Raw genomic sequence first — 13,644 nt, 5'->3', positions numbered from 1 at the left:
TGATAAGCGATTACGTGGCACCAGAGCTTTGAGACTCGCAGAAGAGGAATGGGAAACAGATTGAGAAAGGCCACGATTCCATTTCTCGATCCAACGAAGGTGACCAAATACGTGTTACCAAATTAATGATTGTTGTAGCATTGAATGATTTTGTTGGAGAATGGATATCCTTTAATCAAGTTTCAATTTGATTTTAGATAAAAATTAGATAATTTTTTCTCAATTGCAATTGGATCGAGCTCAAATAGTATTAATTATGTATATATATATATGAAGCTAATCACAAATTATCTGGACCATCATGATTTTTATATTTTAAAAATTATTATGAAAGTGAAATAATTAATTTATTTTACATAATACATTGGCTATGATGAAAAATATAATATTTATGAAAGATCTAACACATAATATCATGTCCTAAATTATTTTTTATATGAATTATAAAATGATCATTTGAGCATGATAGAAGTAAGAGGAGAGCAGAAGCCCACCCGTCATTGTTGGTGGAGCTATTTTAGTTAGACTCACTCCGATGATGGTGATTTCCATCGACACCCATCCCATTCGATAAAGAAATAATAATTCATCACTATTGCTTCCCAAGTTGCAACATCCAATGTCTCGGTAGAAGTTACATTCATCGAGGATAGCAATGATTCTTGGACCCATATAAAAGGAGTTATCCAAACCAGACCAAACAATCGGGTCGTTAAAGAATGAGAGTTAGTTTTAAAGGTAAAATTCATTGATGAGTAGATCATCGATCGTTGCACCACCGTTAAAGAATGGAGAGAGGCTAGGGCTACTAAGGTTGAGGAGCTCGTGCTGAGTCATGAAGTTTGTCAAATGAAAGAAAACAAATATCGATGTCATAATAATTTTTCAATTAAAATTTGCATATCAATACATGAATTACTGATATACCTATAAGGAATGAGGAACATGAATAAAAATTAATGAAAAATTGAACAAAGAACAAGTCAAAAGCTTTGTTAATGTACTATTTCATATCAACTTAAAAGAGACTAATCGAGGAATTAAACAGAAAAAAAAAATTATCACAAATGTACAACGCTCTCAACCAATCCTTGGATGAGCTCCTCAACCCCGACAACTAATCTCAAAGACTAATTCTCCTTTCTCAACATTAACATAATTAACATAATACACTCATCATATCTATATAAGCGAATCATACACATTGTCCAATTTCGATGTGGGACTAATGGGAATTATGGATCAAAATAATTAAGGACTCCATCCACGGATAGTCCTTTCGGACCAAATGCTTAAGCGAGAATTAATATAATATACTCATCAAACCCATATAAACTAATCATCATTGTTCACTTCCAATGTGGGACTAATGGGATATTATAGTATTCTATGTCTTTCGCTAATACAATTGATAATACTAGATAAAATAAGATAAATTATTTTATTTTTATAATTATGAAGATCTAAATATAGATTTTTAAAATAATGATAATAAAAGGATCAAAGTAAGTTGGGGTAATATGTTATTACCCGTGTCATTTTCAAACTAGTAGTAGATTAGGATTTTTTTCAGTATTCAGATCTATCAAAGCCACTTAAAGTGAGTTGGGTACCTTTTCTTAAATTGGATTAGGGTAGAAAATTTGACCCCTGAGACAGGTCAGAGGTTCGGATTTGTCGTGAGATTGAGATTTTAATTGGATTTAAGTGTAACACAAATAAGCTTAGGATGCCATGTAGGTGAATCATGTGACGCATCGACATGACAAGTCATCCTCGGAGATGCCATGTAGGTTATTTTTTAGATCAACGGATTAGTAGTTTCTCGGATGTCACATAAAAAATGTCAATCTTAAAGCACTCAAGGTACTTGTGCCAATAGAAACAATCTCTTTTTTATTAGCACCGACGGACTTCGGATTAGTGAACTATCAGTCAATAGGTCTTCGAAAGTATTTGACTACGTATATGTAAATCAATTATAATATATGTATTTGTGATTAGATTTTTAAAATAACATTTGGCTAGTCTTTTTTTTTTTCTTATTCGTTCGAGTGTGGACTGTTGCCCCTTCTATCGTATTTATTGTACATACAAGCATTCAATTAAATATAGACAATTACTGCATGTGACCTTTTTTTATTATTTATGAATATTTTTAATTGCGAGCAAAAGCAATGCCCGACATAAGCAAGTAAACAGAAACCGGAGTCCTATAAATAACTTCGAATTTTTTTACTTTAGAAATAAATAAAATAAGCCGGAAAAAACCCAAGTCAAATTACCAGTCCGCGAATGTCGGCCCAGAATGGTCCTATTTCGGGGTGGGCCCACTGCTAGTTTGGACCCACCAACTGCAGCCTAGCTTCCCATCGCGTTTCCTGTCTTCGCCCGTCGACGACACCAACAGCAATAACAGCATGAGGATGACAACGACAGCGACGCTGCGGTAATCGCAACAAACGACGCCAACCCCTCGCCGACTCCATCTCGAAGATCAATCGATAAAACGCATCTCTTCCCTTCCCTTCGCTCCTCGATTCCGGGGTTCCATAGAGCATCAGTGTCTCGATTTGCCCCTTCTCTTCTGTTGCCTTTGAGGAAATCCGATGACGACGTGCTTCGATCGCTGGGAGAAAGATCCCTTCTTCTCTTCCGCCGAGGAAGTTCAGGAATCTGCCGATAGGTATTTCAACTATGGTTGGCTATTCATTTTATCCCCCTTCTGATTTCCCCTCTACTAATTGTCCTCTTTTTAGGTTGGAATCTGTCTATAGAAGTTGGATCCACGAAAGCAAGGACGCCCCGGTTTTGAACCGATCCGGCGGTCCCGAAGATTCATCTAAGGAGCTCCTCAGTGAGCTCCGGACTGCACTTGGCACCGCAAAATGGCAGGTAAGTTCCGAGTTTTATCCTTTTATGGTATAATGTTCGGATCTTGTATGGGTTGTCTGTGAAAGTTGTGCGACCACTTTTGAGATTGCGATGCCATTGCCGGAAATTTTGCAGCTTGAGGAATTCGCCAAGGCAGTAAGGTCGAATGACAAGGCGTGTTCGGCTGGAGATGGTACAAGAGCTCGGCATGACCAGTTTGTCTCAGCAATTGAGAACAAAATATCTGAGGTGGAGATTTCGCTGTTGCAATGTAATCGGAACGATAGGGAGACCAAATTGACGTGGGTTCAATTGGATGAAGGAGAACGGGATGAGCTGGCCCTTTTCCTCTCGCTTCCTTCCTTAACAAAGCAAGAGAATTTGGTGGCAGCTCCTGAAGAGAGCCAGTCAAACATGAATGTTGAGGGTGAACACAGAAAATGTATTCACAATTTAGATGAAATCAGCCGAATGGGAGGAAATGAGAAGGTGCAAGGACATCGGAGGATTGTGAGTGCTAGTGGTGATATTGGATCATGGAAAATTTCACTTTCTCCTGAGGATGGTCCTTGTAGATCTTCTGAAGAGAGTATTGTTTTACCCCCTCACAAAGTACCCAGCTTGTCCTGTCTGATGAAGGCTATAGAATCCACATCAAATGTTAAGTTGTCAAAAAATGGTTTTAGGAAATGGAAGGGCCACGATCATCATCAACCAGAAGAGTTGATTCCATTAAGGAATAACTCTCAGGTGAGAAATAAATTTTCATCTTTAGTTTCTCAGGCTTTTGATAACATATTTTGAAAATTTCATCATCATCCCATGATTACTTAACCACTGTCTGTTATCTTGATATTTTTATTGCAATTTTAGGACACCAATGTTTGCTATGAAAAAAGCAAGAGCTGGCTCAATTGTTCTGGTGCTGAGGATTACAATAAGCAGTTTTATGGATGGTTGGGTGCTTTTAATAGACAGCTCCAAAGGTCTCAATACCATATCCAATATGGTCGGCTGACCCAAATATTTGTGTCTGCAATTTTCGTTATTTTGTTACTAGGTGAGTTATCCTTGCATTTTAATAATTGATTCAGATCAAAGTCCTTGAGAGGAAAAATCTTTTGCCACTTCTGGCTTCCTTTCAAAAAATTAGTCTGTGGTCAACCAAGAAGCAAAGATCTGATATCTTGGCTGTGATTAATTTTTTAAATGCCAATCATATTATGGGCTTTTTGCTAGCATGTGTAGACTTTATCTAATTTATTTTTTGGTTGAAATGGATCAGGTCACTGAATTTTTTTGTAGTCCTAGTTTTTGGGGGTGCCTTTGTCGTTGTGGGTAGATTTTTTTAAAATATGCAATAGTATCCTTAAGTTCTCTCCAAAATTGTTAATGTGTCTACCATATCCATGGGTTTCATAGGCCTGGAGTGTAACACCCCTGATTAGTCCCACATCGAAAGTGGGCAAGATTAAGATTGGCTTATAAGAGTCTGATGAGTGTACTACTATCAACTTCAGCTTAAGCATTTTGGTCAGTGGATTAGACCAAACGAAGTTGATAGACTAGTTAGCCCATCAGGCTCGGGTCTTAATATTTGGTATCAGAGCCAACCTAACATTTGGGCATGGTGAGGGGGCTCGAGTAGGAAAGGGCTATCCGTAGACGGAGTCAAAGGACTCGTCACGGCGTGGAGCCACCACTGGGCTACGCCTCACATGCACTATGCTAGGGTCTGATCTGGGTTATGTTGGGGCTTGACGAGGACGTCAAGCCTTTGAGTACGGGTGATTGTAACACCCCTGATTAGTCCCACATCGAAAGTGGGCAAGATTAAGATTGGCTTATAAGGGTCTGATGAGTGTACTACTATCAACTTCAGCTTAACCATTTTGGTCAGTGGATTAGACCAAACGAAGTTGATAGGCTAGTTAGCCCATCAGGCTCGGGTCTTAATATGGAGTTTAAACATTGAACTTATTAGTCAACATGAAATATTTAGGTTGTTTAGAATTAAGATGTGGATGAGCAATGGCAGGGCAAGGTAGGCCTACACCGTTCAGTGTGTTCTCTGGATTTGGAATCATTATGTAAAACTGAAATATAATGAAAAATTTTATTCCTTATTTCAAAAAGTTATCTTTCATAAATTCTATTCTAATGTCCCAAATTTTTGCCTTGGATTCTGCTTCTTGTGTTTATGGTATTAGTCCTCAAACTCAACTTCACTTATTAAGAAACTCTATGCTCAGTAGATAGTGATCTTTATCTCAATTATAAAATTGGAGATTTACCTAGGTTATCTAAAGTGTAACTGAAGGCTTTCTCGGTCCTTTATTATAGGTTTAGTGTAGTGCTTAATTATGAATTGTGGACATGGAATGGTATAAACTTTGAATAGTAAATTACAAACTTCACAACAATGTTTTCGTTGAATGGTTCAAGTGGTTTTTCGTTCTGTAGCAAGTTGTTTTTGTTCAAATAAACTCTCGAAAAAAGATGAATCATAGGAATATCTTACTTGCTCAAGTGGAGCTGGTTAATGATCAACTCAACTTCACATATTAAGAAATTCTATGCGTGGTAGATAGAATCGGAGTTTTCCCTAGACTAAGCTGAAACAGAAGGCTTTCCAGGACTTTATTATAGTTTCGATGTAGTGCTTAATTATAAACTGTTGACACAGAATGGTATAAACTATGAAGGGCAAGTGACAACAATGTTCTCATTGAATGGTCGACTTGGTTTTGGTTGCAAAGCAAGTTGTTTTTTGTCAAATAATTTCTCTTGTTCTATCTATTGGTCTGTGAGCTGGGTTTATAATGCATTAGTGCCCCTTCCCCAACTATTGGAAGAGCAAATACTTCAAATTTTAAACTAGATGGTATGACATCATTCTTTTTTTTTTCTTTTTTCTTTTTTTCTTTCTATATCTTTGGCACCAGAAGAGCATCATGTTTCTCTTTCAGCTAGTATATTCCTAGTTGAAGCAATTCTTGATTTATGTGCTTCATCTTTGAATTTCATGATTGTTGGGTTAAATTTTGGTACTATGTCGAGGGTTTATAATTAGGAAAATTTGAAAAAAACTATCATCCATAGTAATTGTCAAAAGTGGAAATCATTCTTGACTTAGCTGTGAACAGATACATATTTTATTGTCAAAAAATTAAAATAATGACTGGTAGAGTGACTAGGGCCATCTCTGTCACTTTCCCACAGAAAGTATTACTGTGTGATTATACTTATCAATGAAGTCATCGTGTAAATCAATAATACAATAGAATTCTCAAGGATTTGTTTTTTGAAATTCAATATTTTTTGTTACTTAGAAAATTTTGAATGTAGGAAAACTCAAATCATGATTCCAGATATAATAAACTTATTAGGAAACATAATAAGTTTAATGAGGAACATCAATTCATGACATGGATTGATACGTTGAAGACCAAAAGTTCTTCAACATGTCAATTTGGTCGTCACACATACTTAAAAATATTTACTATTTGTAGCTGTAACTAAAATTCTTGAGACAACTTTTGATTATTAGATTGTGACCTTAAAAGTTCTGGTTGCAATTGAGCCAGGAGTGAAATAGAGTTGCTATTCTTGTTGGAAAAGTAGCATGCTTATTATACTTTAAGAGTTTTATGAAGACTGCTATCTTGTGTTTTGAGGTAGGAAATTTTAAAAGTAATCTCTTTAATTGCAATGCTATTTCCCAAAGTTGTGTTTCATTTATCTTAGGGTTTACTAGTAGTTGTGGTAATACTTAGAATTGGCTATATTTAGTTTGTTAGTGGGACCAGAAGAATGCAGCACATGTTATCATTCTTTATCTGCATTTTTCCGAAGTTGGAAATTAAATTTGTCTCTTCTGGAGTCCCATGATTTATATTGAATTGAGAATTATAACTTTAGGATTGCACATACTGTAAATCTTGTAATAGTCTTATATTTGCTGCAGACGTGGTTTCTGTCTTAAACCTTTTAGTGCCAGCAACCCATAGTTGACAAGAATAGAAATCATATCATTAGCTAACTTTTTTTTTTCAAATTCTTGCAGTCTTACTTGTGGTGCGGGCAATCTAGAAGAGCAGGAAAATTATTTCTGATAATTTGTAGGTTACATCCAAGGATGTATCGCAACTTGGTAATTGTAAGCTAATTTCCTCGTTTTATGAATACATGAGCATGAAAAAACAGCTTCCATCAAAACATGTGGTCTTTTTCAATGTAGAAACTTATTTATCCTAAATCATGTGTTCTATTCGTTAACTTTTAGTTTAAATCAGGAGGGTGTGTTCTAAGTTGGTATTTCGGCAATTGTAAGTTAACTTCCATTTTTTTTCTTGAAGTCATGCTCCTAGAAAAAAAGAGTGACCCAATTGCTTCAAAATGGCAATTTAAAACTACTTTGAAGTTTAGGTTGATGGTTTAAAAATTAAATTTAAAGGAAATGGTGTGCTCATGTCCATGAAAGTTGGATTCATATTGAGTGTTTCTGTGTAGAATGGAAGTAAACACTTGTCAGAAGTTTGCATGAGTGATCCTTGTGGAATCTGCCTTCACAAATTTTGTTCACATTTCTTGTTCTTTATGCTATGTAAATTATTTCTATTTCCTATTCAACCCTACACTTAAACCATGCCAATTATAGTACTTTTAACCATGCTTAACCATCATATGAGTTATGTAGCAGAGAAAACTTAAAAAAAGCTGTTTAGTGTCTGATTAGGTATAATAGCGTTTAAGATGTTATTTACACAGTAAAAAGGTCTGGATTTTGAGTCATGTTATTAGTTTTTTGATGGGGTAAAAACAGAGGCTCCTGAAATATGACCATTTTTTTTTTATTCAGTTATCAAAGTGAGTCAATATTTTCCTTGCCAAAGAACAATTAGGGATCAGGATCCTATTCCAGAAACGTAAAATAGTGGTAAATAGTTGTAGTTTGAATGCATGAACAACACAAAAACCTTTTGAAATGGTCTTATATGCAAAGAATTTGAAAGAAGATACTTTTGATATAGGCATCAGTTTTGGTTCCAAGAGCATAAAAAAGCTACTGAAGGGAATAGAACTCTAAAATTATGAAGAATATGCAACATATTGACATAATTACATGACTATTTTGATGAGTTTATGTAGTCGAGTTTGCTGTAAAAATTAATTACTTTCATGAGAAGAACCAAAAGATCAATAATTGTCCTAAAAATCTTGGTTGATCAACTTTCTGATATCTTCTCTATCACTATCTGTCTCTTTTTTGTTCTCAGTATTAGATATGCTTTATAAATTGCTAAATATTATCTGGACAAATCTCCCCTGCTAGGAGTATAGATTGTTCATGTGTGTCCATTTTTGGAACAAAAAAAGCCTTGAAGACTCGCACAAGGTGGTCGTGTATTTTACTAAATGGTATTGCAATACACTATAATTCTTTATGAGTGAGATACAAACGTATGGAACGCATACTTGTAGTATTATTTTGTGGGGTTGGAGATTCACATTTTCACCATATGTACCTTTTTTTGTTTATAATCATGTCAAATAAACAATATTTTAAAAGGAAGTGATACAGAAGTGTTTTTGTTTTCTTATAAATGATAAATGACAAAGATGGGACTTTTATGGACAAATAAGGTTTTTACCAGCTAACACCATCGTGAATCCCATGTACATGGAAGTACTGGCACTTCAAAGTTTGTAATCAATCAGAGAACATTTAATCTGTCAAATTTTGGTCGTCACAGCTTCTCTGTTTTGTGGAGAGGTGATTCACCTCCTTTTGTATGATCATTTTTAGCTAATATAGTCTCCTTTCATAAATTAAAAAAAAAACATTTAATCAGCCGGAATGCCAACATCCAAACATGTAAACAACATGGCTTATATATATATATATATATATATATATATATATATATATATATATATATATATATATATATATATATATATATATATATATATATAATTCTTGGAAAAAATTTTAGTTTTAGATTTTTCTTGATAGGTACCTCAGCTTTAAGTTTTCCCATTTTGTGTTTTTTTTCTCTTAACACCCTAAATGTGTACATCGTCGCCGGTCACTCTCACCTCTACCTTGTCACCGTCGTGTTGTTGTCTCTACCTCGTCATCTCCACTCCATCATGGTTATCATCATCAATTCATTCTATCATGATTATTTATTAAAAAATTAATAAAATGATATTATCTTATCACCTTCGTGGTTGTCTCTACCTCGTCACCTTCACTCCATGGTTATCATCATCAAGTCAGCACCTGTGAAGCATTATCCTAGGCATCGATTACTCTTGTGGACGCTATCACCCTCTCTATCTATTGCTGCTCATCTCTTTGTTGTCATCTCATAATTTTCACAACCTCACCTCTTGTTTCCACTTACTTCGAAGGCTCTTACCTCGTCCCATCCCTCACCATCAATAGCCACCCTATCCTCCACCTCCCCTCCTCTTGCATCGTTAGATAATGATGACGCCTTGCGACGAGAAAAAAAATAGCAACGATAGATATTTATGATATTATAGAAAAAAAAACACCAAGAGCTTCCATCATACTATTCATAATCCCTTAAAAAATTAATAAGATAATATTATACTATTCATACTCCTCTAATTCTATTTCAATCTTGCTTTTTTTTCTTTTATTCCTTTCGTACAGCCCGACTCTCCCTGCCGCATGTGCATCCTACTAACTTGCAAAAGCTTGGAACATAACATCTTCTAAGTTAATATAATTAGCCTATAAGATTATATCTTATGAACTATTACAGAATAATGTATATAACCTTAAAGATATTAAATCATTATAACAAACATTAAAAACTATTTTTTACATTCTCCTTTTCGATCTTCAATTTGTCCTATATTTTCATTTATCTTTTTTTTTTTTCATTTTACATCACCTCCGTTGATTAAGAGGAGCAGGAGGGAAAAAAATAAGGAAAAAAATATTATAAAAAAGGAGTGAAGAAATTTTTTAAGAATTAAGTTATAAATTGAGAATATATATATATATATATATATATATATATGTCTATTTACAAAAGGATAACTTAGAAATATTTAAAATTCTTAACAAAAGTCATAAAATAAAAAATAAAAAATAATACTCTCTAATGAGAAATCTAAATGACAATCTAGAATTTTGCATGTCGTATTTGCTAGCATCTCCCACGTCGCCCTTTTCTATACCGTGACTGTCTCCTTCTGTCTCCTTGGTTACATTTACAAGAAGGAATGCCATACAAAGCAGCTACAAATGCATCTATGTGTTATTTGATGCTGTGTTTTTCTTATTTTTGCCATATCTTTTCGATTGCAAACAACCAAAAATTGCTAGATGCATCATTTCCAACTTGGCTGGTGATTCAAGCAAGACAAAGAATTGAATCGAACCAAACACAGCTCATGCACTTTATGTCTAATGTCATGTTCAATTAATCCCATTCCATACCATCATTTTGAAGTCGCTATTTTTACCTTTCTTCTAACCCCCACCCTATGGAAAACCAAAAACCAAAAAACAAAACAAAATGACTTTCTTGAGGTGAGGCATGTTATTTTAAACTGAATCCGATTTTAATTAAGATAATTAACATTATTTTTAAAAATTGTTAAGAATAATTAGGGAATTCATTTGGAAGCACATTAGACTTTGTCATAAAAAAAAAAATTTGCTTTAAGATTATGAGGAGATTCCATCCCACCAACACAAACATGGAGGAAAAAGAAATTTTTAATTTTAAAGAGTAACATAAAAAAGGAAAATAAAATTATGTGAAGTGCATATGATACAAGTTTCTTGAGGAGTCCTCACTAAAAAAAAATAAGTAGGCGATCGATCTTTTGCCACCCTTAGTGATCTAAACAATTATATATTAATGAAGCCATAATGATTGAATAAGAAAATACGGATGGAATAACTCCCAAAAGAACAAAAGACAAAGGTTCTCTCCATAGAACCTTTCATTTGTGTTTTGTGTTGCACGCATGCACCTCAAAACAAAAGAAAATTCTTGATACATAATCTATGATCGAATCAAATTTTACATAATTGGAAAGGTATCAATAGGCAAATATGATATTTTTTTTTTTTTTCCATATGAGATGACATCAAATCAAAATCAAACTATTCTTTGGCATCCTCTTTTCATTTAATATTTGTTTGAGTTCCTAAGCAAGCTTCGTAGGTATATGAATGCTAGTCTTAAATAGTTTTATGAAAATATCTATAATTTGATTATTTCATTCCTTACTTTATACCTCACAAAGTGATATCATGAACATACTTGTTTCTAATATGATCGATCCGATTCTTTGATAACTTGAAAGATAAAAAATTATCACAAAAAAATATGATTGACACATTTTGCTCAAATTATATATATATATATATATATATATATATATATATATATATAAGTTTGGTTAAGGTTAGGAACCTATTTGGGTCATTTACAATATTTTTATGTTTACAGTGTTTTTATTATGATGATCAAAACACTATAGTAGACTATTTTTTTTTATTTTTATTTAGATGATATTATTTTTAAACTATTATAAATACATATTTAAATTATAATATGATTTATTAAATTATTTATAGTCTGTTTTAATTTTATATGACTTATTTATAATATTTTTTGATAGTATTATAGTATTTTTGTTGAAGTGTTGAAAATACTGTAAAAACATTGAAAAATATTATAAATAATATTATATTATGCCTTCTTTATTCTCATTGCTCATAGACCATTCTGAACTTAAATTTTAGGCTTAAAGTTAGTTTGGTTGAAGTTATAGATCTATTTATAGTGTTTTTCAATTAAACTTTATATTGTTTTATTATGGTGACCAAAACAATAATAGGAAAAAAAAAACTATAACAGGAGGAAAAAAATGCTACTTGAATTGATGAGAAATATTTTGAATATTATTGGAAACAAAGGATACCATTTGAGAAAAAAAAAATCAAAATAATCACATTAGTTTCAATACTATCCCAGCATCTTTTAGCCAAAGTCCCTATCAGTTGGCACATATTACCCAGCATATCAGCATCTATGTTAGGCACAAAGCCCATATATAAGCTTCCATGTCAACATCCTAATATGTCTCATTGTGAGAATCTTCGATCAGAGCTTTCGCGTTGACAATCACCACAGTAGGCTACATTTCTAGAATCATATGGTTAAATTACTTGTCTAGATGCCAATTAATTAGATTCTTTTTTATAAAATAAAATAAAATAAAAACTTGAGATGTGCTTCTTGATTCTTATTATATCATTCACTCGCAAACAACTTGAGCATTGAAGAATTTATGAGTAATTTAATATATTTTTTATATTGAATACGTAGGTTGATCGATAAGTGAGCATCATTTTAAATGAGATCCGACATGAGATCCGAGTGATCGAGTTCTTGAATTACATTGGTGGTGGACATATTTCATTGGGTAAAAAAATGTCATCCGACATGAGATTGGAATGATCGAGTTTTTGAATTCATTTTAATAACCATTTGACATTTTCATTGAGCATGAATTCATAGGGATGATAGAAAATTTGGTCATTAAGTCTTGAGCACATGTCGAACTCGTGCCAAGATTCGATCTAACTGATTACAAAGCGTTTCGATTCCACTAATTCAATATTTAAAAGAAAATGGGATATTAAAGATGGAGATGAGCCGATCAGAGAGCACAAAAAAGCATGCTTTTTCTTCCCAAAGGCAAAAAGGTTATGATGCTCCCGCGTGGCCCATCCACGGTCACATCAACAGAAACACGACGTATGGGGCTCCGCCTCATCAGTGAGGGCTTTGCGCCGTCTAACACAATCTCCCCACACACACCGCCATCACCCCCAAAGTTACTCTCCTACCACCCGCCCGCATGCCTCCACCCGTCGCCACCACTCTTCTATCCGTCTCTGCGCCGATCACAAATCTCGCGTTTCGAGAGGCACCGCTTCGAGTACGAGCCTTTCGATGCGGGCCCCATGGGACCCACTAAAGGTCCGTGCCGGGTGACTGATAAATGCGTAGGAGAAGTAGTCCTCTGCATCATCAGTACGTACGGCGTGCTCAGATATATTGGGGCGGGGGGTGGGGGGGGGGGCGGCGGTAACGGAAGCGAAGATCGCGTGGCCGCCGTCCGCGTGCCGTACGGCGACGGCGCGGGAAGAATCGCGAGAAAAAGGTTGGTGGGGGACGACTCCGATTGCGTGCCAGCTGCCGCCGCCGCCGCGGGACCCAATCCCCACGCCTGTGGCCTCACGTCCACATCCTTACCGTTACGTCTTGAGAGGAAGGAACGATTAGGAGAGGAAAAGGCGACAAAAAATCTTCTCGTACGCGATTGTCGACTGCCACTGAACATTCTAGACTGTGGTTTGTTGAGATTGTGGTCCCACAAGTGGGTCTCACGCGCAGGTCCAGTGTAGGTAGATCGTCGGATGAGAAACGTTTAAGACGCGGGAAAATATTTGCGTAAAATAGCTGAAGCCCGCAATAATGTTTCCTTAACGCCCAATGATACTCCCTACGCGTGAGGGGTCCCACATTTTTAATCAAATAACTAGTCGGGTAACTTGTCGTGTGACTTGCTTAACCGGCTGATGGCTTTCCGGTTGGAGGAGTGGCCGGGCTGAGCTGCCCGCCGTTAGGTTTCGCCACGTTTTCTGCCCTCTGCCTGCAAACCCAGCCGTCCGTTTACTTTCTTCTGACGGTATCTTTAGCG

General features: G+C 35.1%; 1 protein-coding gene across 1 annotated transcript; it reads left to right on the top strand.

Annotated features, from left to right (window-relative positions):
• The first annotated feature begins 2,408 nt into the window (after nt 1-2,408).
• Nucleotides 2,409-7,152, top strand: LOC135677097 (uncharacterized). Its single transcript, XM_065189008.1, has 5 exons — nt 2,409-2,686; nt 2,760-2,895; nt 3,010-3,624; nt 3,748-3,934; nt 6,941-7,152. The coding sequence occupies exons 1-5, from the start codon at nt 2,610-2,612 to the stop codon at nt 6,964-6,966; spliced, it is 1,041 nt and encodes a 346-aa protein (XP_065045080.1). The 5' UTR covers nt 2,409-2,609; the 3' UTR covers nt 6,967-7,152.
• The last annotated feature ends 6,492 nt before the right edge of the window (nt 7,153-13,644 follow it).

Source organism: Musa acuminata, chromosome BXJ1-6 (genome assembly GCF_036884655.1).
Source record: "Musa acuminata AAA Group cultivar baxijiao chromosome BXJ1-6, Cavendish_Baxijiao_AAA, whole genome shotgun sequence".
In the NCBI taxonomy this organism is placed as follows: Eukaryota; Viridiplantae; Streptophyta; class Magnoliopsida; order Zingiberales; family Musaceae; genus Musa; species Musa acuminata.
The sequence above is the reverse complement of the archived record's forward strand: the minus strand, read 5'-3'. Positions and strand labels throughout refer to the sequence as shown.